The following is a 27,359-nucleotide window of genomic DNA, read 5'->3' as shown; positions in this document are numbered from 1 at the left end:
TCCGTTAATGCGCAGTAACGTTCATTCACTCCAACCTTTCTGAAAAGTTGAGGAGTTTTTCGCAATTCGCTGGTGAAGTTCATGGGCTGGCTGTGGTTGAAAAAAACATAAAGAGAGTCATGAGTGGGAATGTCGCCGATTCAGCTGTCTCTCCGACTACCCCAGCTCAAACAATTCCGGCAGATCTTTCAGGACAAATGTTAGAATTAGATGAAGACGATGATTTGGAAGTATTCAGCAAGGTAAATACCCAAAGTATGCCAGGTTTTTGAATGAAACGAGTAAAAGTGAAGTAGGAAGAGTGGCAACAGTGACTAGCATAAAACTGCTACGTGGATAGGGGCAGCGCCTGTTTTTCAGTGGATGGGCAGTTTTAACTTGTCACTGTTCCGAGAAACACAATAGCGTTCGGCATGTTAAATGAAAAATTATACTGATTTCCTAAATTACTATTTTAACCCATGTACATTTATCAAACTAGCGCATCATCTGCCAGGAGGGTTCTTTTGCATTGTTGCCCTGTGTCTACTCCATTGCAACATTGTTTTACCTGTAGTGGTGGTTGCAGCCGCTCTCTCTCTACGTCAGAAGTACTTCCTAACTAATGTTAAAAATCAAAGGTCAGCTATCAGGTGATGTTATGTTCCTCTCGGACACTGGCAGTGTCACACAACGGAGAATCGGTAATAACAATCTCACATAGGCTACACAATTACATTAGGCTACATTAGCGCAGATCTGCTAAATGGTGAGTAAACACTTGTTCTGTTATCGTCACTATCTAACAACTTGCTCATTTGCAGGATCCAGCTAACAAACCTCTCTGATCCCCTGCCCTGCCCTCGAAGTATCACTGCACGGATTGACACAGATTGGGCCGCTGTTAGCTCACTATTTTAAGTTATTTGTAGGGCTGTCAATCGATTAAAAAAGTTAATCTAATTGATTACATACTCTGTAATTAATTAATCTAAATTAATGTTGCTGTGAAAGTATTTTAAATATTTAAATTCAAATGAATCATTGAATAATCAGCATTAGTGACATTAAAGTTCAAAAACTCTTTTATTATTTTCACTGTTCAAATAATGGCCATAATAATCTATGATATGACCTAATATGTTAAGGAAATAAATTCAAAAGTGCTTCGGGAAGAAGTTTTTTTTTTTCACATACAAGGCATTTCAGGCCACAGATATAACCTAGGGGACACAATGAAAATAAATTAACACTCTCCTCAATGTCAACACTTGCAGACATTGCAAAGGACTTTATTTTCAACACTTTATTTTTATCAACACCATCAGACCGTTTTTTAAAAGTAAATGTTCCAATCAATGATCCAGGCAGCACGTTTTCTTCTCTCTCCTTCATTTTACAGTCTAATTTTTACAGACTAGAACGGCTCTGGGTCAAAGGTCATACGGAATCGATTAATATGCACTAATTTTTTTAATCAGTTATTTTTTCTCAAATTAATTAATCAAAATTAATCAGTTATTTTGACAGCCCTAGTTATTTGCCGTTTTTGAAATAAAAGGGTCTTTTGTTCTCATCATAAAATGTTAGTTTCAGGGTGTTCATTTAGCCAGCTAACCTAATTTCTTACTGAGGCACTAATGTTATTAGTACACCAACCTGGCTTTTTCCACGCTATATCCGATTTTTAACTATTTTTCATAGTATGATCCTTCTTTTCTTTTCTGTGAAAGGTCCTCTAAGAGATTTGTTTCTGCTGACATGGTCCTAGTTTGTTATGACAGGAAGCTTTCCTGCAGTGGCAGCAATAAAAGCTGGCTCAGAGCTAGGGAGCATCAGTGGAATCAGTCATTCCATATGCAAACAGGTTTGACTATATGGCCTATCATGGGGAAAAAACAGGGTGAGTCAGGTAATGTCCAAACCTGTTTGTGTTTTTGTCCACATGATAGAAAAAATATCCCTGAAGTTTTGAAATCACTGGGTGGATATTCTCCAATGTCTTGTGGCAGAATGCCCATGCTTGTTCAAAGGTTTGACCCATTTGTAAGTCATGTGGGATATGGAATTTGAAAAATGAAACAAATTGTTACTCACTCAAAATTAAATTTCACTCCCATATCAGGGTGTTTACGCCATTCTTTACATGTGGAATCTGGTTTTGGTTTCTCTGGTTTTTACTAGTATTTAGGCCTATTAGTATTTATTTCTGCAAACAGACCATTAATTATTGCTCATTAGCAGCACTAGAATGACCAATCATGGGAGGCCCATATCCCAGGCCTGTAAATTCAGTCTTATGGTATCCTTCAACGGATAATGTTTGTTGTGTGATGTTGTGAATGTGATGACCTACCAGTAATATTGGAATAGGAATGGAAAAGGTTTCACTTGAAACGTAATGGGAACGTTTTTGAAATGTTGTCAAAAGTAGTGGAAACACTGTATAGACCAAAGCAAATTGTGCATCCTCAAAGTTGTACGCGTAACAATTCTGGGATAGCATCTTCCTCCTGTAAAAATCTGATTCCACCAGATCCTGTCACAGGGGTCAGAGGTGTGACGTGGTACACAAGGGATGCTTTTATCTGGAGACGGACAGCCCAGTGCTGGTTTGTTTTATGCAGGTGCAACTTTATCTGACACCTCGGTGACCTTCATCTTGCAATCGCTCCTTTCTCCCATTTTCATTGAAAACATTCCAGATAAGTCTAATTCATTTTCAACCCCCTGCTGTTATCGTTTGACAGCTTCACGTTGGGATTGCTGATGACCTTCCGTATTCAGAGCAGTTGCCCCGATTGTTTGGTTGTTTGCACTCATTGTGTGTGTGTGTTCTATAGGATACAACAAACACAGACGGAGGGTCTTTCAATGCCTCCATACAGACGTCGCCGGGCTCCATGATTAACCAGTACAAATTTGACGAGGAGGAAGAGGAAGAGGACCCAGGTGCCAAAGACCTCTTCATCACAGTGGACAACCCAGAGAGCCATATCACTACCATTGAGACATTCATCACTTACAGGGTTGTCACCAAGGTAGGTCCCCAAGCATCAGGCAGTGGTAGTTGCACAAAGATTCTGTTTGCATGACGCAGGGTGTTCATGATCATTATGTTAAAAGACGAATTATTATGTTGAAGAACCATACAGTGAATCATAGATTTGAATACATTTTGTATGTAATGGACATATGCCACATAGAAAACCATATCTCATTTTTTAGTATATAGAAATGCGGAGTATCATGGGACCATGAAACAAGTAAGGAATGGGTGAATCGCACACAGCCTTTGAATTTGCACATGTACCGTGCTCTCTTACTAGTACGTTATGAAAACACGAGTCATGCAGTGGAGCCCTAATTTGATTTTGTTGTGTGGTGGATCCATGAAATGGCCCCTTTGTCCTTCACCCTTATTAGTTTTTTTACCTCCTGCATTACATTGAAATAACTATATTTTCATGTGCAAAGGCCTCTACTTGTGTAACTTTAAATAGATCTGAGCAAATCAACCAAGGACTGAGTTTAAGCATCTGGCAGTGTTATAGGCCAGAGATGCACATTAAAGGAAATAGTGATGCAAGGAAGTAACAGGGAGATGTCATGCGTCATGGATTTGTTCTGTTATCTGTTAATAGTGTTGCTGAAAAATGCACACCAGATCTAAAAAATGTGGAGTGCTGCTTTGATAAGTGGTTGAAGTAAGTTGTATGAGTTTGATGTACGAGTTACCCTGCTGGTGCTTATTGTCCCCACTTGTACTGACCAGACCACCCGCAGCGAGTTTGACTCCTCTGAGTATGAGGTACGCCGGCGCTATCAGGACTTCCTGTGGCTGAGAGGGCGTCTAGAGGAGGCCCACCCCACGCTGATTGTGCATGTAAGTGGGATTCACACACCGAGAGCCCAGTCTGAAAGTACAGCATGTCAAAACAACACAGTCAAAGACTTTTAGTCTTTTTGCCTCTCTGTCAGCATTGGGGCTTAAAATTGCATGTTTTTTCTATAACAATGTGCTATATTCAGGTCATGGCCATAGACCATTAGTTTGGAAATACTTCCTAGTGTCACACAGAACTATCCAGGTTTGATGATCTTTCATACCAGTGAGTTCATAGATCAAATAGTTTATTTTACTCTTTAAGTTTCAAAGAATGCATTTTGTTTTTAACGATTTTGACATTACTAAATTTGGAATATTTTAAAAGCGTGTCAGAAACAAAATGGTTATGAAAATGAGTTTGTATATGAAAACTCAAAATGTCCTCAGAGTGATGAAATAGACAGGGTACAACCATAAGATCTAAACTAATCCTCAATTTCAAGCATTCAGTAATAACTGCAAGAGTAGCAAGTTTTTCTTAAAGAACTTACACAATCCACTTAGGAATAAATCTGTTTCTATCCTCCTAAAGGTTCTTGAAAGGATCTCATTATGGCAAAAATAATATTGCACAATTCAGTAGTAATCTAGCATATCCTTTCAAGACAAGTATGAACGTGTGATTCTTCATCTTTGTCTGTGCATCAGGGTTGTGCACAATTCGAATGGCAATTCTGCTTCCTGTTTGCTACCTCAATTGAAATGCAAGTGAAATTCAAGAATTGAATTGGAATTTAAGAGCCAGTTTCAATTCAATTCTGGAATTTTGCACAAGCCTGCTGTGCATGTATTAGATGAGACTTCTAATAGATCATTTCATCTCTTAATCTCCATTTGTGGTCATGTGACTCATCTGAAAGATCTCTGACCCCCCCCCCCCCCACCCCAGCCCTTACCAGAGAAGTTTGTCATGAAGGGGATGGTGGAGAGGTTCAATGACGACTTCATCGAGACCCGCCGGAGGGCCCTCCACCGCTTCCTCAACCGCATCGCCGAGCACCCTATCCTCTCCTGCAACGAAGACTTAAAGGTCTTCCTTAGTGCTCAGGCCTGGGTAAGTCCCACTCTACACACACACACACACACACACACTCACACACACTCACTCACACTCACTCCCCTCTATGAGTTTTGAGTTTGACCTTGGCCACTGGTGCCAGACAGACTGCCAACTAATAATGTGCCCTCTGTTGTCTCATATGTACTTACCCATCGACATCAGACACATAGACACACACACAGTCATCAGACCCACACACACACACATACACACAAATCTGATTATCGTTCAAGGTTCGGACCGCCTGATTACATGCATGCAAGTCACCTTGCTTTGCATTGTGGTTACTCAAACATGGTCTCAATTACAGCCTGTAAGAGGATTAGCGCTCTAACAAACTCCGCAGACACTTTCGCTGTGCCCCCCTGCTGAGCTCTCCCTACCCCCCCACCCCCCACACGCGCACACACACATCCGACCCTGTAAGATTAACACCGCTGTACTCTCCCTTCTTTTCACCTCTGCTCTCAGTGTAGTCAAAGTAACAGGCGATTGTTAGGAGGAGATGGCAGCACATGCACATTCATCAAGGTTAATGAGGCCCGAAGAGACACGGATGAGGCTTATGTTGATGCCTCGCCTTCATATGAACCATAGCCTGCAGTCGCTTATGGAACACGAGGACACATTAAACATCAGATCATTATAAACAGATAGCTCATTGTGCCGCAGATTATTAGTTATAGCTCTGCTGTGGTAGCCAGTGTGATCAGGTAGCGTGGGATGAATAGAGTCTATTTTCCTAGCAAACATTCCACAAATTCTAGGCATGTGTGCTCAGAAGCTGTGAACTTTTTCAGTATGTGTGCTTTCTCCCAAAATCAATAATCTTGCCATGCTCAATCAGTAGCTGTGTCTGTCTATTATATATGGTCTTCCCAGTGTCAAGCACGGGGGTGGATTTTCCTATGAGCTTATCATGCAGAAATGTGTGCACAAGGGCATTGTTTTGCAAGATGATTTGGATAAGAAATTCAAATACAGTAAGGTAGCAGGCAATTCAAAGTAGTTTCTGCTGCTGAGCAGATCCTCGTTGTCTTTTCTGCATTATGAAATCAAATAAGAATGCCTATTGATTGATTGATTGATTGATTGATATATACTTTATTTCTTGGACTCATGCGCTGCATACAATGCCCACAATACTCACAAGACAGACAACACAGCATAAATAACCCATGACAGACCCCACCCCCCCACCCCCCTAGTATTGCACACATCCACCAAACATAAACATAAACGCCATGGAGCCATTGCACAATGACTGCAGCCTCATTTAAAAGTTTGATGGAGGTAGGCACAAATGACTTCAGTTTCAGTTTACAGTGTGTGACTCTGTATCTTCTACCTGAGGCCATTCTGTGTATAGGATATGTAATGGGTCAGTCAATATCCTCTGAGCTTGCCTATAGACTAGTCAGTATCCTCTGAGGTTGCCTACAGACTAGTCAGTATCCTCTGAGCTTGCCTACAGACTGGTCAGTATCCTCTGAGCTTGCCTACAGACTGGTCAGTATCCTCTGAGCTTGCCTACAGACTGGTCAGTATCCTCTGAGCTTGCCTACAGACTGGTCAGTATCCTCTGAGCTTGCCTACAGACTAGTCATATAAAGACTGCAGGGACTGGTACTCCTTCCTTCCTATCCCCTTCATATCACTGTGAATCAGACGGCTGAGCTTGTTTTTCAGTTGCACAGTGAGGTTGTCAAACCATACTGACATCCCATATCTGATCAAGCTCTCCATTACAGCCTGATATAATAAAAACATAATCCTCTGGTCCACACCAAACACTCTGAGTCTACATAAAAAATATGATGTGTACCCTTTGAATGGCAAATGTTGGTTAACTTCAAGGTGACCTTCTGAGATGGCTCAACCACAATGAACAGTAGGGCAAAAATCATCATCACGATTATTTTGTTCAATATTGAGATCACGATTATGAAACGTTTACTTAGTGATTTTGAAACTATCATCCATTTTCAAAACTTAAATGTTTTACATTACATTTTTTTATTTTTTAACAGGAAAACATACATGTAAAAAGATAATGCACACAACAACTCAAGAAAAAAGGAGAGCATTGTTATAAAACTGAATGTAGCAAAATAATCATTATATTTCTGGAAGTCATTATCACATTGATTGATTAATTAGATTATTTGCACAGCCCTAGTGAACAGCATACATTGAGAACCTTGCCCTGACCTTCTGCCGTGTGAAAGACATCAAAGGAGCACATGCAAAAGGACAGAAACACAAGAGTGCTGGAGTGATTTATGAATGCATGCAGATTTGAGATTCCACACAAATCCCAGTATAAAGCCCAATTCACACCAAAGATTCACGACAAGACGAAACCATTGCAGAAAGGAGTTGCAGAGGTGTGAATTAAATGTTGCACGTCGTTGCCAGCTGTTGCAAGCCGTCGCAAAGCATTAATCATGTCTAGTCGCAGTTGCAAGGTTTTAGAAGGTTGCAGCAAGTTGCTGGTTTATAGAATGTTGCAGCTCATCTTGTCGCGAGTCTTTGGTGTGAATTGGGCTTAAGACCCCCATCGTCTTTTGAAGGACCAGTTCCATTGCATTTGACAAACACGGTCCATATACTTAAATGTGTGCATTCATTTCCTGACTATTAACCAAGGTTTATACATTGATTTTGCAAAATTTCTTCAGCTTTGAGGTTAATTTACAGGGGTGGGCTAACCGTAGTGCCCAAAAGCCCAATGCATCATGATTAGATAGTGATTTAACCATAAAGAAGATTTGGTTATTAATTAGAAAATATGCATTATTTCTTTTCTTCATTCTTTTTTATGGTTAAAGCACTATCTAATTCTGATGCTTTGGGCTTTTGCTCACTGCGGTTAATACATGGGTGTGGTTAATACATGGATTTTGTTGGGTTTTTTTTAATTTGCACAAAACACTGTCCTGTGGTTTATACACAATGTATAGTATATACTCTTTTGATCCTGTGAGAGAAATTTGGTCTCTGCATTTATCCCAATCCATGTGAAACACACTCATCACTCAGTGAACACACAGTGAGGTAAGGTGAAGCACACACTAATCCCGGCGCAGTGAGCTGCCTGCATCAACAGCGGCACTCGGGGAGCAGTGAGGGGTTAGGTGCCTTGCTCAGGGGCACTTCAGCCATTCCTACTGGTTGGGGTTCGAACTGGCAACCCTCCGGTTACAAGTCTGAAGCGCTAACCAGTAAGCCACGGCTGTGTGGTTAATACATGTTTGTTTTTTTAATTTGCACAAAACACTGTCCTGCGGTTTTATACACAATGCGGCTAATACACAGGGAATTACTGTACCGAGATAAAGTTCATGCTGACCTCTATCTCTTGCAGGAACTGGCCTCTCACAAGAAGCAGGGCCCGGGCTTCCTCAGTCGGATGGGGGAGACGGTCAGAGCGGTGGCAGCGTCAGTGCGCGGAGTGAAAAACCGGCCGGAAGAGTTCAACTCCATCCAGGACTATGTGGAGTCCTTCAGCCAGAAGATGACCTCGCTGGACCGAATCACTCAGAGGATAGTCAAAGAGGAAAGGGGTGAGCCACACATTGGTTTAGTCAACACTTTGGTTTGTAACCACTCTTATCGAACTAGAATGTACATAAATTGAAAACATTCAATGTAGACTTATAGCAATACACATGCTAGTTCTACATGTATTTGGAAATATGTCTTTGTAATATATAAAAATGACTGAGGGTGTAAGGTTTGGAAACAGTCCATTTTCTTTCAGGGTCAAGGTGGTTATATTTTGCTCAACCTTGCATGAAAACAGTTTGGCAACAAATTGGGCATTTTTGTGCAATAGCCTTTTTTCTGAATTAAATGATCCTTGTCCCCTACTATGTCATAATGTATTGTCTGGGTAACCATTCCTCATAACAAAGTGATGCTTATTCATGGGCATAATGCTCTCTGCTTTGAATAATGCTGAGTTAATAAAAAATGTGCCAGTATATTTTTGTCTAAAAACAGTTTGTACCTACATGAAGTATGATTGATGATGTTGCCTTTTTGTCCTCAATCCATCGTCCATCTTGATTGGTTGAATGGTTCCATGTGATCATGGTGTATTTGTTGAATTCTTGTCCTGAACCCAACCCTGTCTAAATATTACCTTGTGCTTAATAATACATTGTGCTGTTTGGTCTCTTCCAGTCTGGGTTTATAATTCTATGGTCTTAACGGTACATTGTGCTGTTTGGTCTCTTCCAGTCTGGGTAATTATATGTTTTTCTCTGTCTGCTGCAGAGTACCTGGAGGAGATGAAGGAGTACGCCCCCACCTACACACTCTGGTCGGGCTCGGAAGAGGAGCTGGCTGAGCCCCTGAAGGGCGTGGCCAACTGTCTGGACAGGTGTTTCCAGGAGACGGAGGGACAGGTGCGCCAGCTCTCGGACTGCCTGGCCCCTACCCTGCACGAGTATGTGCTGAGTACCGACACCTTAAAGGTACATACCTTTCCTTCCATAGCCCTCTTAATCACAAAATATTTTGGTTTTGTGTGAGGGATGGCTGTAAATTAGTGTTTACTTGTGTATTATATTTAAACATGTAGTTTTGTATAGGCTATAACATATTTCTTATATTAACATGTATGTATTATATATTAACATTATATTAACATATTCACTTTTCCATTACTCTATTCAGTGAGTTTCTCTCTCAATGAATAAATAACAATAAAGAAGTTCTCAGGTACTTCAGCTTTGAGAGGGAGGCATGGTCCTAGCATGTCATGTCATGGGGAAAAAACCCATAAAGTTTTGAGCAAGAGCATTAGAGCTCCAAGGCATTCCTTATCTGAAAATCACTGGTAATGTGTGTTTGACAAACAAGACAGCCTCCATTTGTCTAGCGGCCAATTCCAAAGAGTCCCGGCTAAGATCAATATGCCGGATATTATTTTTATTGCCTCTTTATGGAGACGGGCTTTGCGGTGTGCACTTCATGAATCGATCAGCTTTTACTTTTTTCTTCTTCTAGGCCGTGCTCAGAAGACGAGACAACATGCAGGCTGAGCTGGAAGCCAAGAACGAGGCGCTAGCCGCCAAGAGGGCTGACCGAGACGCGGTAAGCGCTCTACTCACCCTCGCTTCGAGGTGGAGTCTTAACAGGCGATGTGCAATTTTCTGAAAGATCATAAGCAGAAAAGCCTCGCGTCGCCGCACCCACATCTGCTCTCTCATTTCCATTTCGAACCGCGTGAGAGCTCCAGTAATATTGCATGTATCAGCCCACACCAGAGATTACTCTGAAATGCCTCGGCGAGAGCCAGGGAATGGCATCGCATGCCCTCTTATACCGTTGTACACTCACAAGTGTTATTGAGTGGTACCCACGCAGAGATGTTGGTGTCATGAAAATGTCTCCCTGGTTTCTCCAGCTTAGCACTGACCTTTTCTTCTCAGTTTTTTAATTGGGTCATGGTAGCCACCAAAGATCATCGAACCTCGAGCGTACTTAGCAGCCAAATTGCTTTATTGAACTCTGCTTTTTTTTTTTTAGAGAGCGCAAGGAGATGTTCCTTTTTAATTTCCCACGATGCACTTGTGCAACACCTGCACGGGAGGTAAGAGATTCCCCCGGTGGGTTTCTGCGTCGGAACCGGCTTTCTATTTTCCAGCGCAGTTCTTCCAAGGACCCGAGGCTTGTTAGTGCAGCATGAAATGTCAAACTGTTGCGTTTGCAGCTAGTCTCTGTGGGTGTCTTGATCAATGCACGCTCCAGCCTAAGATATTGATAGAGCCTGATGTTTAAACAGACTATTTGCACTGCACTGTCAAGGCGGGATCACAGACTCCTTCAACCCAAATCTCTTGACTATTCCTTTTTGTGCTGCAGCATGCTGTATTATCAGCATTTAAATGGATAATACTGTTAGTGGAGTTAGAACAGAGCCAGTATTTCACCATAGGCCCTACTGTTATAAGGCCTGAATGGGCTCTTTTCAGGCAGGAGAAAACAGAGGCTCTTACAGGGCTGCGTATTGTTCCTGTAATTGTATCATTAAAACACACACATTAGCCAACAGCACACACAGAAACACAAGTGCTGTTGGAAAAACACAAGTTGCTTGGAGGCCTAGTAGTGCTTTCTCTGCTCTCTTTTGAGATAAAATGATCTTGTGACCTACAGAAATGAATAGGAACAGAAATGACCCCACAGATATAAATAGTGACAGAAATTACTGCAAACCTTATACGATGAATATTATTAACGTGTAACTTAACTGAAGCTGATACTAAATTCAGTTAAATCAAACATGAATTGAGAAGAAACTCAAACTGAGGTGATTCATCTGAACGATTTGACACTGACATTAGTATTAGTATGTAAATGACCTGGACAACTGAACCCAACTGACCCTAACTGAGATACCCTGCACCTGCGCCATTGAAGGACCCCAGAGAGCGCGGCGTTGTGTGGCAGAGCCTGCTCAGCAAAAACCCAGAGGAGGCCCGACAGCAGCGGCAGCAGAGGCTGACCGGGGAGATCGGCGAGGTATCGAAGCGTCCCTCCCTCTGCATGAGGTCTCTGCTCTGTCCTGCCGACTGCTCTCTCACCTGTGCAGTTTTTGTTTTTCCAGTGCTAGTCTGAGCTGGTAACATTTTACATGCTGCAGTAAAGTGTATAATGTTGCATTATGACCTGGTCTGTCCACGGTTAGACCATTACGTTTAAATGAGTACGAGTAAGAGAGAGGATGGAAGATGATGCTCCAGTTTGTCATAATCAACAAGACTTTCTATTTTATTTTATTTTTTAATTAGAATTAATCTGCTTTTTAGTTGTTTTTTTTTAAGTGATTAACTTTTAATGTTATTTGGCTATTCCTGTACAGTAACACATTTACTTAACTGTTATTAGGTCTACACACCTTTATGGTATATGATTCCACTCCATAGTAGACATATACATTAACAAATACTACTATAGAAATGTGTACATAGTGGATTTTTCCCAGGGTTATGTGAAGTATGTGGAATCTACCACAGCATAGAATTTCCACCTGGTGGTTGAAGGGGAAGTGTCTACAGACCTGCAAAGTCCAATAAGGGATTGGTAAGGGACCAGCAAGTCAGCAAGTGTTGGATAATAAATATGTGTCTCAACAGTTTAGAAAAACTAAAATGTTACCAGCTCTGCCAGCGAAGCTAACCCATTGGCCAGGTTTATCTTTCCGTCTATGGTTCCTCATCCTGCTAACCAATCGGCCAGATTTATCTTTCCGTCTGTGGTTCCTCATCCTGCTAACCAATCGGCCAGGTTTATCTGTCCACGTGTGGTTCCTCACTCTGTCTCCACCTCTGACCGCACCTGTGTGTCTGGCACGCGGCCAGGCTGCTGTGGTCTCTATCGACCAGGGTTTCTCTGTCCTTCCAGGGCACCACTGCGCAATGTGTTCTCCAGCTGACCCTGCTTAACCACACCTCACTCAACCCATCCCATACCATTGTATTCCTGCTGGGCGCTCCTGGTTGAGCTAGTAAAGGGTTGTTCCCCAAGACATGACTACTTAAATATGAGGTGGGGGGGCAGAGGAAGTTGGAAAACATGGCTGTTTGTGCTTCCCAAGGAACAGGATTGAGAAACTGGCCTAGACGGTGACCTAGATCAGGGCTGGGGGACTTCTTCATATTGAGGGCCTGCATGGTTACAGTGTTCAGTCCACCCATGTGATTCAACACATCTGAGTCAAACACACAGTCAGGACTACGAGACCTGGAACCATGCCTGTCCTTTTGCAGGGAAGATCACCCAGCCCTGGTCTAGATTACTCTAACTCCTACCAGGCTGTTGACGGGCTCTTACTCACTCTTAACAGCTTCAGCTTGTGTGATTGGATGACATTAATTCTGTAGCTAAGTAAGGTGAAATATGGGTTGTATGGGAATGCATGGTGATGCTCAACTGACCAGATGCAGCATCAATCATTGCTGCTCGACTCTCTTGGGAAAAGGATATGAAGGTATAATGGGTTAAGTATGACTCCTGTCCATTACTTGAAACAAATTCTGTATGTCTTTGTCATCTTCACCCATTTTACTTATTAATCCAGATCAGATTATTCTTACTGGAGTATGACCAGCACTTCCTCCTCATATGCCTGTTCTCCTCTCTCCTTCCCATTCACTCATCATTTAATGAGAAATAGATCATATATGTCTAAGAAATAAGGCAACTAAGGGAAATCTGTTATTTTGTTTTGTTCAGCAGATGGTAGGAATACAATTTGCTTTTATTCATTTATTTTGTTTTATTTATTTCTGTTGAAGAGTAATGGGACTGATATGTTGCCAAAAATCAACATGGTGGCGGTAGCAGTGGTAGCGGTAGCAACTGGCTGCAGGTGCCAACCCAGCGGTGGTTGTTGTCAGTGAGGCTGCTGCTGCGTCTGTGGATGAGCAGGAAATTGTGCCATTGTTTGTGATGATGGGAGCCAGGTGCTGGCGTTGACGCGTCCCATTCTCCCTTTTGTTCTCCTATATGCATTGGCAGTCCAAAACAAAACCGCACGTGTGATTTGGTTTGTTTTTCCTAATGCTGTCGCTGAATACAAGGCCGTAGTCAAGTATGTGGTGGGCGGCTTTCCTAAGAAGTGTCCTTGTAGACACAGTTTGATTTTAGCCTCCTCAGGTCTGTGCTGAATTTCCACCCTGGAGTGCCTAAGAGAACCTTTACACACATTTGAAGAAATGTGGTGAGCTCAGTGTGCACAAAATGGCTGCAGACATGCAAGATGTACGTAAGTTTAAACGTCGTCTGTAGCACACAGCCCTCTCTTGTAACCCACACCGTGGTCATAGTGGTGCTTAGGGTTTTTCCTAGAACTGTGCGGATCTGGCCTCTGGCACTTCCCATTGTCTCCAGCCTTTTGGTTATGAGCTCATCAGACCACTGAAGATCAGCTTTCTCACTTCCTCCACAACAACTCAACCTCCGATTGGATGATGTTCTCCTCTCGCTCACTTTTGTATTTCTAATGTGGCAACTTATTTGTGTGCAGTGACACTGACGGGCAACTGCGTCATATTAGCTGCACAGACTTTGCAGGGAAGAGGCCAAATCCAACTATCGCTGACCCAGTGCCCTTTTGTGGAGTGAAATCAGGAAGTAAAAGTGGCTGGCATGAGCTTTTAAACTGGGGAGGAAGTTTGACAGTTAGTGTGAATTAACAATGTGTTAAAGGGGAACATACAGGAGTCTCATCCTCACTAGAAATCAATAGTACCTCTATCCTGTGTGCTAATGTTTTGCATATAAACAAATTCAGGAGTTTATTTGTGTTCTCAGTTGTACAACAGTAATCTGTTGTACTGTTACGTGTCTCTTGCAGCTTTGGCCAGTAGAGGGCAGTATTGGACAGGACATTTTGCCTTCTTCAGCTCTCACTGTTTCTTTTTTTGTGTCCAGTGCTCACTGTAAAAACAGTTCTGTTGATGAGATCTTTGTAATCCCTAGTGTTTGTTCATAGCAATAATACACAAAATCTTTGATTCCATGAGGCAAGGACATCCAGTCATACCAACTGTGACTCAGAAGTCAGTCTAATCTTGTCCTTAGGGTGCTAATTGGTGCATGTGTTTCCTTGATGTGTGTGGGTGTGCAATGAGTGTCTGTTTGTGTGTGTGTGTGAGGGAGAGAGAGTGAGAGTGTGTGTGCACTAATGACGACAAGAACCAATCACTGTAACTAATGAACTGTCCTGGCTGTCACTGGGGACATCGGCACAGGGAGATGTTAAGTGATCGCCATGGCGATACTTTCCCCTCAACTGCCCATTGAGCTCTGACCCTTTGTTCCGCCACGGCTTACTGAGGCAGCCACGTCAAACCAGACATTAATAACACACACACACACACACACACACACACACACACACACACACACACACACACAGCAGTAGTAGGCACACCACTTCTTCTATCCCTGGTTCTTCTTTGTTAAACTTTGTCTCCATCACACATACACAAGTTGTTTCCATCTGAGTTTCAATTTCTCCAATTTGTTCCATCTGAGTGCACTAGCCTAATTCATTGTATATTCTCTCATCATCTTCAGTCAAGTCACTAGAGGCAGACAAATGTTTGTGTGAGCCTGTGTACATTCAAGTACAAAGGTTCAAGTCTAAATTGTCTTTAGAGAAATGCTTTATTAGATAAATGTCAGTGTATGTATGTATGTAAAACAAATGTACCTGCATATGTCAGCTACATGTACATATTGTGTGTACGCGCGTGTCTGCCTTGTGGAATTACCTTGATGCGGTGTCCTGGTCAAAAACACTGCAGAGCCTAACTGCCTGCTGTTATGAGTTGGGCAGGGCAGAGCACCTGAGAGGCATAAATGTCACACCGCTCACTCCTGACACAATGACACCCCAGCCAACCTGGCAGCAAATCTTTACTACTCTGCACTTTCCCCTTTCTCCCATCAAATATCAAAAGGATGGGGATGTGTGTGTTTTGTGTGTGTGTTTGTGTGTGTGTGCACTTTTGAACTAAAGGCATAACCCAAGTGGGTCATGTCTGCCCGCGCTTCTCTCAATCATCAAAAACAGCCGAGGCACCCTAATTAGAGGCAGCCTCAAGCTTTGCCAACGACCAAATTGTCTTAATTAATGGCCCCCGATTAATCAGTTCATTATGGCGCATTACATTAACTCCACTGCCCAGCCCTCACAGTCAGAAGTGAAGCCTTACAACAGCACGGCACCCGTCAGGGATGTAGTAGGATGCACTGCGAGTCTAACATATGTGATGCTCTGGTAGGGAAGGCGGATAGAAAAGGGACTAACATCTTGTTTCTGCTTTCCCAACTATTCAGTGATGGCCTCATCACTAACTCAAGCACTCTGGACTGTGTGTCCAGACTGAGTGTGCATTCATGCATGATTTGTAGGTGTGTACGTGTGTGTCAGATAAGTGAGACTAGTGGTGTATGTTCTAATACTTAAGTGTGTGTGTGTGTGTGTGTGAGAAAGAGGGAAGTGTTTGAGTGAGCAATTTGGGTGTGTTACCAAGAGGCAGTGTGTGTTGGTGTGTGTGTGCGTGCATGTGTGCGTGCATGTGTACCTGCTCTGTAAATGTTTTGATTGATGATGAGTGGGACTGTGTGTGTTGTATTTGTGCGTGTGCATGTGGTGCCCAGCTGAAGGAGGAGATCGATAAGCTGGAGGACCGCGTGGAGTGGGCCAACAACGCTCTGAAGGGGGACTGGAGTCGCTGGCAGAGGAGCATGCGGAGCGACCTGAAGGACGCCTTCGTCTCCACCGCCCAGAAGAACGTCGACTACTACGAGAAGGTGAGGGTCACTCACCTCAAACCACCACAACCTCACCACACTTTTGATACACGACTCGTATCAATCACACTCTGATTATCCGTGGATGTGCTAAGCTCATGTGTTATGTTTATGGCTATAGTTCTTAGCAGACAAAAAAATGAAGTCTTATAGCCTAGGTAAAAGAAATACCAATATTAGTAATAGACTAAATTGAATTGAACGTAATAACTACCATAAACATAAACAAACCGCGACTAAGGAGAATAAATCAGTAAGGTTTTTATCTTTACTTTTCCAATAAAATATTCATGACAACACCATACTTTAAAAAAATCAGTTGAGTTGAGCACAGCCACACTCAACCACTGTGCAGTTAGGCAGCTATTACAGCCCACTTGCATCAGTGGCATTTTTTGGAAGTTATAATTTTGTTGGTCTCAATATCAGGAAGGTTTGTCTGGCTTGTGGGGATACATTTTCGAGCTCCAGTAATTCTTTTGACCTGAACCAAATGCTGACAGACCGATTTTTCCATTTATCTTTTTTCTCTCTTTAAAATGCAAATGCATTAAGTGCATCCAAAGAAATGGTTGAATGTCTGAGGGGAGCTTTGGCACAACCGGCAGACCACTTTTGGCTGCAAGTGCCCACAGACACCCGGTTTTGATTCCGACCTGCGGTCATCTCTGGATCCCACCCAACCTCTCTCTCAGTTCCTCCCTGTCACTCTCAACTGTATCTACATAAAGGCAAAAGCCAAATGATATACTTTAGTATGTCATTAAAAAGCCAAATGATATAGTATCAAATGAAAAAAGGAATTCATGAAAGTTCCTTTGCAGTTCATAGAAAATGAAAATATAAAGTAGTGACATGGATGTGGCTGTGAATGTGGCTGTCGTATGTGCTTGCAAGTCTGTTCTTCTTCCAACAGAGGGCAGCACTGCCTCATATTCACTCTTTGCCGCTGCTCAGAGCAGGGAATAACCTTTTCAGCTGGAAAAAACCCCTCTGGCTGAGTAGGAATGAAAGGTGCTGCAGATGCACACATGGAGCAAGACCTCCTTATGCCATTTGGAAGCAGATTGTTTCATTTCTTCCCACTCCTCTTCCTCTCGTGGAGTCTTGTCCCTTCGGCTGAATGGTTTAGATTGCGTGGTTCTTCCCTTACTATATCCTGCCATCTCCCACCAAGCACACACGCTCACCCCTGGGAGCCCTCCAGCAGTGGCACAGAGATAATCACCAAAGGTCTTGGAGGTTCTCCGCATCGTTATCGGCGTTGGCATCTCCAGAGGGGCCCCTCAGAAGCCTCACCTCTGAGGCCTCACTCTCCTTTTCTTACCACCACTGGAGAAATAGATTCCCATAATCAACAGACACACAAACACTTCACTTTCGCGCTCGCGGCTTTTCGTTCCTGCTGGGCCCGGGAGGGGCTGGGTTTGAAAGGCTGGCCTTGAGGGTGGATGTTTTGACATCAAATGGAATGACAGTGTGCTTTCTAATGACTGCCGCACGGAAAACTCCCCCATGGCCTGCAGCCCCCTGCCGCCCCAGTCTGGAGATTTGGCCCGGCCGCCTTGTGAGTTTGTTTGTTTGTTTGTTGTTGATATGAGTTTGGCTCAAGGCACTCACATTAGTTATACACATTCAGGAACAAGAGAGATTGGGGATGAGGAGGAGGAGTGTGGGGGGGGGGGGGGGGGTCATGAAGGCAAAAATAAAACGACAGCAATTAAGCAGACTAATTAATCCAGATGTTGCAAATGAGATGGCTCCGGGTCAGTTGCTTGTTTCTATTATTTTTGATTTTTTGTAGGTTTCTCGTCTAAATGATTGCTATCAGCTGGAAGGCCATTTCTCATGCAAGTGTGCTGTTGTGTATCAGCCTCAAGCTGCGCTGTTGGGTTGCAAAGCAGGTACTGGGAAAGTGTGTGAGTGATTGGACACTCACCACTGTGATTTCTAATTTAGAAACTCCAGTGATATGTCTACAATTCATGGAAATGGGCTGAAACACTCCAAAGACCATGTGTGTATGTGTACGAGCGTGTGTGTGTGTGTGTGTGTGTGTGTGTGTGTGTGTGTGTGTGTGTGAGAGAGAGAGAGAAAGAGGGAGGGAGTGAGTGAGTGTGAATGGTAAGACCTGATAAGAGTTGGCAATGAGAAGTGCCATTAGCCTCCGCTGATGAGTGTGGCAAATGAGCTGAGGAGTTCACCGCTGCTCGAGCTTTTAGTTCTGATTTCTCTGAAAGGTGTGTTACCTTGGCAGAGCTGAGAGATGGAGAGAGTGAGCAGAGGAGAGGGCAGGAGAGGAGAGGCGTTTGTGTCTGAGGCTTTGAATGATTTATCCCCATCAGGGAGAGCTCAATAACACCAGTCCTCACGGGGGGTGGGTGTGTGGGGGGGGGGGGGGGGGGTGGGAGGGGGCAGGAGAGTGCTGACCGTCTGAGGTGACGAGATGGGCCTCAGCTCAGCCACTACTTCAAGTGGTGACAGGGGGGTATAAGGGGGGTAGAGAAAGAGATGGAGGAAAAGAGGGAGAGTGAGAGGAAGGGATGGAGGAAGAGAGAGAGAGGAAGGGATGAAGAGAGAAGGAGATGAAAAGAGTACAAGACAGGCACCATGATGTGTGAAGTCACATTGCTGAGGCTCAAGGACGTCACATCCTGCCTCAGAACCAGCGTGCAGTCAGGCATGTGATTAGCTCTGACACATGGGGGTGTGTCTGGACGTGTGGGCTATGTGCGCACTGTCCGTGTGCATGCCTGCCTTCACGCATGAGATATATGTACATTCCTCGTCATGAAAAAGAGATTTTCAGCCCACCAGAGCGTGTGTTTCCTCGTTATCATATAGTTTTGAAGCACATCTGGCATCATTGGCAGGTTTGTTATCAGGCCCACAGTGCTGACTACTGAGCACACCACATTGCACACATCGCAACACTACGCCCATGCACTCACGTAATCTCCTTTGAGTTTTCCGTTTTGCATTGCAACATTGGCATTTAGCGCATCACCTTGTCACCTCAAGTGTGTTATTATTTCGATGTCCTGATTTGAGTGTGTGGTACCCGTGGCCATCCAGTATATTTCTCCCACTAATGACATGACTTCTGAAGTCTGACTTCTTTCGCCGTTAAAAAAAAAAGAAAAAAAAAGCTCACTTCGCAGTCAGCCGCAGATTGCACATTGTTGCTGTCGATGATGTGTTAAGTCTTAACTGATGTCACGAGCGATTCCCCCGCCCCCACCCCCCACCCCCCCCAAGTCTTGGAGGTAATCACTGAGCACCTATAAATACGGGAAAACACTGTGAGGTACGAAGTGAAAAATAGAAGCCGCAGCCTTAACCTCCCTGCTCTGGAACGTGGGCGACAGACTCGGTCTGTTTTTAACCGGCGCTCTTATGCATTTGCATGGCGCACACAGCAGCTGTATGTGAGCGGCGCACAAGCTGGCAAGTTGAGAGAGGAATTGCCATGGAGACGCCATAGCAACAGGGATGTTGCTCAAAGATGGAGAAAGACAAGAATCCTTCCACTAAACATGCACTTTGATCTGCATGGCGTTTGTAAATCTTCAGGTCACGGTCACACCATTTCAGTACTACAACATGCAGCCCTGCAACCTGCTGCTTAACCCTTGTCTCTGTAATAGAATCTATTTATTATAAGAGATGGAGTCAATGACTGTATGTGTCGGTGGGCAAACTAGCGTGTGTATTGGTGCTGCTAGTGCATCTGCTATGCATGCCAAATGACCACTCTGGAATCCTGAAATGAGTGTCCATTGTGCTGTAATGGAAGGTGTTGTGAGTGGTGGTGGAGTTGTATTGCCGGACAATGACCGTTCTATTGTGTCCATAACATTAGGCAAATTGGCACTCTTGGAATCTTTCCGTTTAGGAGAAGAAGGAAATTGGAGCGCTGGCAGAGTGTCTGAAGTTGAAACAACTCCACTTGCAGCCAATCTGATCTGTGGTTTGCGCTCATGTCCCCATGCTGTGGGCATAAAGTAACGGCTCACCTTGGCCGTAAAAGTAACGGCTCACCTTGGCCCACTCCGTGTTTTTGTTTGAAGAGTGGGCGAGGATGAGGGGGATGCGGAGGAGGAGGAGGAGGAAGGGCAAAGAAATGAGACGGAAAAGACGAAGATGAGGCAGAGCGTTGGTGATGCCCGTCCAGCGTCCCTCCCCCCGATTAGGTGTGTTTACCTGCACTCTGGCCCAAGCAGCTGGAACAGGAGCACGCTCCGCTGACTAACAAGGACACACAGACACACACACGCATACACACACACATACCCATACCCATACCTTATCCAAACCTCCGCCTTAATGAGCTTCATAATTACGGCTGAGGCGTTCTAGCCACACATACTCATTGTCAGACTCAGTGGGACACACACTCTGACTCATGCAAACACAAGCACAGACATAAACTCACACAGAGACACACACGCACACACAAACACACACACACACAGATATACACACACAAACAGATATACACTCACACTCAGAAGCAGACATGAACACACACTCAGATAAAACTTCACCCACAACACAATGATCCAGACATGTGTATACACAAACACTTCATAGTCTCAAAGAATGGCAAACATACACAGTCACACTCACATCCTTATGAAAGGGAGTGACACACACTCACACACACACACTCATGTCTTGTGCTAACAGTTCCATTACCCCAGCTGTATGTGTCAGGTAGTTGCTGCTGAAGTGGAACACACACACAAACACACACACACATCCATCCATCCATAATCTCCCTTACATGTACACCAATCCTCAAACGTGTTTCGTGTCCACCAGACACACACAGTCATTCACCCATCAACACGCTCTCAGAACTGATTGATTGCTACTCAAAGAATACACAGTCTTTCATACACACACTCACACACATTCTCTATCTCTCTCTTACACACACACACACACAAAGACACTCACTCACTCTCACACACTCTTACAAACACACACACACACACACACACACACACACACACTATTCACCTCCGTCACCCCTGTCCGCGGAGAAGGTATTGACATTTTCACACAGACGCCAATGGGCCGCAGCCTTGTCTGATTGCCTCCAAGTGAATGCATCAGTCCTGCGGCCCTGTTTCTGTTGCGGCCCTCAGCGCATCACGTCACTCTCTCTCTCTCTCTCTCTCTTTCTCTCCCTTTCTTTCTTTCTTTCTTTCTTTCTTTCTCTCTCTCGCTCTCTCTTTCTCTCTTTCTTTCGCTCTCTCTCTCTCCCTTTCTTTCTTTCTTTCTCTCTCTCTCTCTCTCTCTCTCTCTCTCTCTCTCTCTCTCTCTCTCTCTCTCTCTCTCTCTCTCTCGCTCTCGCTCGCCAGCATTTCACCAGCAGTCTCCCCAGTGCATTATCAGCAGTCCTGAGGTGATGGTGGAAGACTCAAGTTAGCAATACTGAAAGCTAGACGAGTTTCATGTCGGAGATTAAATATGTAGGTGGTGCAGGCCGTGAAGTGCAGATGACGTGTAGTGGTCAGATTGGCTGAGTCAGCGTGAGTGTTGACGTAGGAGCCAACGGTGATTCACACCTCTCCTCTTGGTGTCGATTCGGAGCACGTCCTGCTCTACCTTTTACATCTTTCTTTTGCCTCTTCTGTCGGTGTTCTTCTCATTCTCCAGCTGCCTGCTAATGAGGCAAAGTGATAAACACACTCTATCGCTCTCTCCCTCTATGCCCCCCCCCCCCCCCCCCCCCCACACACACACACACACACACACACACACACAGGTTTGGTGTCTTGCCTTCAGTGTGTGGTGTCTCCTCGTTGTGTTAGTGATTCTGTTAGCAGGAGCTTCATGTCTCTGTAGGAGCATGACCCCCCTCAGCTCTCGCCTGTCAGTGGCAGCCCAAGTTAGCAGCTCTCAGGCGGAGACGGTGCCACCCGCTGGGCCCCCTCTTCCACATCACACCGCAGACTCCCTGCGCCAAAGTCTCCGACTCTCCCCAACAAACCTCCCCCTCTCACATGAAGCACAAAGCCACTCTTTCGCTCTCACATCTTTAGCTTCTTCTAGAGATGATTGACAGGAACTCGTCCTCTCCTGCCCTCGGCCCTCGATTTCTCTCCCTCTCTCATTGTCTCTCTCTCTCTCTCTCTCTCTCTCTCTCTCTCTCTCTCTCTCTCTCTCTCTCTCTCTCTCTCTCTCTCTCTCTCTCTCTCTCTCTCTCTCTCTCTCTCCCTCCTCATACGACTTGGTATGCAGGCCGGGGAACTTTTCTTGGCTTTGCTGAAATAAAGGAGAGCGCGATATGAATATGTGTTTGAAACTACTGCTTTGAAAGATAAGGATGGGCGAACTGCTTCACTTAAATTCACACACACTCCATCACCCCATGGTGTAGGTCTTTGGTTGCTAATCAGGCTCTATAAGCTCTCTCCATCCAATGACTAACTCACATAACTCACCCCCCTAAATCACCATCTCTAAATCACCCACAGAACGTATGAAGACATCCCCACCAGCATGCGTCAGGCCCACTCTGTAGTGCATTTAGATGCCTAGACGTGCTGTACCAGGAGGGTGGATGAGGTCAGCCAGGACTCTTGTCTCTTCTTCTGGTTTTATTCCAGGCTGTTCGTCTTTGGCGGCGGGTGTGTCACGTCTTGGTGTTTTAATTTCACAAAGAGGCGAAGAGGCGAGCGTCTGTCAGCGTCCTCACCCCTGCTCGTCCTCGTGGATTGATGAACCGGAGTCAACTAATGGCTTTATAATGCCCACCATCTTCCTGATTGGCAGCCCCCTTCACACACACACACACACACACACACACACACACACTCATACACACTCACACACACACACGTACGTTGGCACCCTCATACACATACACACACTTCTCCACACGCACTGAAATTCACAGACAGATAGACACCAGAGTTTCCGCTAGACAAAAATGGTGCCGGTCAGAGGTTTCGTTTTCCGGACATTTTGATGATATGCCGGTCAAATATCCTGTTATCGCTTCTTAATTAGTCAAATTGAGGAAAACTGGAGACAGGCTATGTAGCTTAAAGAATGACATAATCAGGTTGTATAGAATGCAACATGTTCATTAGCCTAACTTAAACATGCCTACATGATACCGTTTAATTGTGCCAGAAATTATCCGCGGACCAGCAATCTCCTCGTCGAGGAGGCCCTAACCCTGCAGATCATAGACAGAGAACGCATAGGCCTACTGTATGCTTTGGGCAAAGAACACTTTGCATGTCCAGTGTACACGGAGAATGACAGTGTCTTGGAGCAGCCGCACCCCCCGCAACTCCCAATGTCCGACAGATGATTCCGACAGATACGCCCGACACTTCTGCTTTTTATCTGGTGGTGGTGGAGTTGACCAGACATCTGAGGCTTCAGACGTTACCAATTTATCATCATCCATCGCGTCTGGCCTCTGAAAAAACTTTTAAGGCTAGTCTGCCTGGGCCTGGCCATGTCACTCATTTGTTTGTTGTTTAACATGGATGTTTTAAGCGTGCGTTTCCTATTTGAAATGCATGCGTGTTGTTTAATAGCTTACTTTTCAAACGGTAGAGCCTGTTCATTTAAAAACATAGCCAGAGGACGTTTAATATAGGCTTACATATTAGGCTAAGGCTTATTCTCAAATTCAGATTGCGTCAGGGGACGGGATTATTAGCCAATTTCAATCGGACAATTTGACCGGAGAGATTTCATTTTGTCGGACATTTCATTTTTTTTCCGGCCAATGTCCGGTAATTACCGGACAACGGAAACCCTGATACACACGCACACACACATAGACAGTCAGACATGTACACATCCCCTCACACATACACACACACACACACATCATAGTTCACCATAACAAGCAGTCCACATCCATAACTGTGCTTTTAGAGCGTTTTGAAGTCCGTCTGGCGTACAGCCAGGGAATTAGTTGTGGGCTGCATTGTCCAGTTTAACCCTGGATGGCCCTGCAGTGGCTCATCATGGCCTGCTGTCACCATGGCCTCCACCAAGTCTGAACCGCTCTTTAAGGATATAGGTCAGAGCCTGTCCCGCGTCCCATGGCGACGAAACAGGAGTGACGAAACACACCATGACAGCCCGGCTCAGCTGGTCACCAGAGTGACCCTCACCAGCAGCACAGAGAGGGAGGGAGGGAGGGAGGGGGACTGTACATGAGAGAGAGAGAGAGAGAGAGAGACCTTAATCCACAAGAGAAAGGGAGAGAGAGAGACGAGAGAGACCTTCATCCACAAGAGACAGAGAAAAGGAGAGTGACGAGAGAGACCTTCATCCACAATGGGAGAGAGATGAGTGAGCGAGACAAGTGAGACAGAGAGAGACCCTCATCTACAAAAGGGAGAGAGAGGGAGGGAGGGAGAGAGAGAGTAACCAAGTGAGAGACGGAGTCCTCTACCCACACCAGAGGGAGAGCGAGTGGAGAGGTTGGAAGACAGACAGAGGCAGAGGAATGAACAAACGGATGGATTTACAACAGAGCGGGAGAGATGGAGAGGATGGCAAACAGACGCTCCTAAATAGAGAGAGCGATTGCAGGCAACTATGAATGGCTGAGACCGAGAGAGTGAGAGAACGAGAGGCCCTCTGTCAGAAGATAAATCCCAGCGTCTGGCGGATGACGCGGCTCCTGAGCGGAGGCCGGGGGGTGGTGATCGCGGGGCGGAGGGAGGGAGGGAGTGGGCACTGGCTAGCCACAGACTGGGAGAGGAGATGGGCCGCTAAATTGGAAGGAGCCCCGGCACAGAGTGTCTGGCTTTAAACGGATGGCCATTACTCTGCAGCCAAAGCCCTGGCTTTTATCTCAGGGCATGTGTTTTGAGACTGATGTGTTTATGAGAAGTGTGTGTGTGTGTGTGTGTGTGTGCGCGTGCGTGTGTGCGTGCATGCGCATGTGTTTGTCTCTCTGTGTGTTTTTTCTAGTGTCTAATGAAACACCCTATGTGTCCATGGTTTGGACAGTAAATATACTGTATGCTTGTGGTTTGTATGTGTGTGATTGAATGTCTTTGCATGACCTCTGAATGTGTGAGATATAGTGGCAACCATTCATCCAATGTTCCAAAGGCACATTCTGTTTACTAATCTGAATGGGTGAGATATAGTGGCAACCATTCATCCAATGTTCCAAAAGCACATTCTGTTTACTAATCTGATATCATTTTAAAAGGCTAACTGAGAAAAAAATTGGAGAACCCTTTGGCAATTATGTACACACATAATGTACCGGCAATCTGAAAACTGCAGCCCTGATTAAAAGAACAATGCAATCTGATCTCAGCTGGTTTTCTGTCTATAATGGCGTGGAATGGATATTTCTACGTGTCCCCAAACGTTTGAACAGCAGTGTAGGTGATTGAGATTGACTTGTCATAGAGTCCCTGTGTCTGTACCTGTCCTTCTCTCTGTAGGGGCAGTCGATTGGATTCAGGAGTCAGAGGTAGACCTGAGAGTGCTCACTTGTGTTTCAGAGATGACACATATTTGTATATCTGACTCACCATGTCCTCATTCTGTGTGTGTGTGTGTGTGTGTGTGTGTGTGTCTGTATATGTGTGTATCTTATCTTATATCCCCTCTGGCAGTGTCTCTCCGTGTGGGAGTCCTTCCTCGTGTCCATGCGGGCTGATGTCGGCGGAGTGGACCAGCAGGCCGGCGGCGACTCTTAACCACCTCCTGACGCCCCTCTGCCATTTCTGTGGACCACCAAAGAAAATGCCCCACCCTCCCCTACCCCTACCCCACCCCACCCCACCAACAACCACCAGTTTCAACCCCACGGCAATCTCCCCTCCTTCCCACTGCCATCACACTACCCTGTTTTTCCTCTCCTCTCTCCTGTTTTTTTAATGGCCCACCAGCTCGTCACAGACAATAACAAACCCGTGGAAAGAGAGCGCCCCCCGCTGTGCGCCTCCGGGGGGGGGATCGAGCACGTAGCTCTCCCGGCGTTAGCCTTGGGGAGAACGATGAGGAGGGGGGGGAAAAGAAGAAAAAAAAAAAAGACTAGATCTGTGATGAATCCATGACAACCTTCATCTGAGCAACACAGGAGGGACGGGACTCTTGTTCGCCGCCTTTTTACTCTGCCGTGTGTGTGTGCGTGTGTGTTTGTGTGTGTGTGCGAGCGAGTGTTTGTGTGTGTGGATTTTGATACCAGACTCACAACACACGGTCATGCCAAATGTTTTATACACTCTTTTTTTCCTCTCCTTCACCGCTCACTTGATGATAAGAAACTGTAGGATTTTTAATGATCATATAATAAAGGGTAACTAAATGTAAAGATATTTGATAAGGTTACTGAGATTTTTTTGTTGAACTTAACTATTATTTAGCATGTATTGAAAATGCCCTTTCTGTGGTTTACTGCAAATAGAAGATTTTCAAGAAGAATGGTGTGAAGGTTGTTTTTGTTTTCCTCTCCGTTGGCAGACAGAGAAGAGGATGTGTCCTGTCTGCTTAGTGTTGCTCTAGGTCAAAACGGACGCTTGGGAGTTCACAGAATTCCTTTCTAGATGTTTTTCCACTTCACCAAAGTTCAGTAAACTATGATGTGCACATGTCACATGAACTACAGTATGACATTTGCATTCACAGTGACATTTCAGTCCCCCCCCCCCACCCCCATCCTATGTTCCTCCTGATTGTACATAACCAGAATGTTCCCCTCCTAATAGGAATTATTGTAGCATGATAAGGTGACAATCCTGAAGGCTTTGCCAAACGATATTATGGATACCATGAAAATAAAAATCAATCCTTTTCCATTTCTAAAAATAGGACGAGGCTGGCATGGTTGCCATCTGCATGGTTACAGCATTTTCCCCACACAAAGGCAGATTTGCATAATGCATAGTAAATCAAGCCTTCTTACATGCGCTGCACTATACTGAATCTGTGTCTGTATCATTGCCATAAACCTACAGTGTTCTTGACAGCAAAAAGCTGTCTAAAAAACACTGCCACGCGCAAGATAATTGAAACCCTCCCATACAGTATGTGCCACTTGGCGATTTCTTGAGAAATGGATAAATATGGCTTTTGTTTTCTTTG

General features: G+C 44.7%; 1 protein-coding gene across 4 annotated transcripts; it reads left to right on the top strand.

Annotated features, from left to right (window-relative positions):
- snx7 (sorting nexin 7) lies at positions 1–26,696 on the top strand. 4 transcript variants are annotated; one of them, XM_042067619.1, is made up of 10 exons: positions 1–242; positions 2,823–3,020; positions 3,755–3,865; positions 4,758–4,922; positions 8,296–8,494; positions 9,210–9,409; positions 9,945–10,031; positions 11,361–11,491; positions 15,789–15,863; positions 16,113–16,253. In XM_042067619.1, exons 1-10 carry the CDS (start codon positions 120–122, stop codon positions 16,114–16,116), a joined length of 1,293 nt encoding a protein of 430 aa, XP_041923553.1. In that variant the 5' UTR covers positions 1–119; the 3' UTR covers positions 16,117–16,253. The 4 variants fall into 4 exon arrangements, with proteins under 4 accessions (XP_041923553.1, XP_041923550.1, XP_041923551.1 ...); XM_042067616.1 differs by lacking the exon at positions 15,789–15,863 and adding an exon at positions 25,889–26,696 and having other exon boundaries at positions 5–242; positions 11,361–11,462; positions 16,113–16,265; XM_042067618.1 differs by lacking the exons at positions 1–242; positions 15,789–15,863 and adding exons at positions 600–748; positions 25,889–26,696 and having other exon boundaries at positions 11,361–11,462; positions 16,113–16,265.
- Positions 26,697–27,359: the final 663 nt, after the last annotated feature.

This window comes from Alosa sapidissima, chromosome 17, assembly GCF_018492685.1.
Source record: "Alosa sapidissima isolate fAloSap1 chromosome 17, fAloSap1.pri, whole genome shotgun sequence".
NCBI lineage: Eukaryota > Metazoa > Chordata > Actinopteri > Clupeiformes > Clupeidae > Alosa > Alosa sapidissima.
The sequence above is the reverse complement of the archived record's forward strand: the minus strand, read 5'-3'. Positions and strand labels throughout refer to the sequence as shown.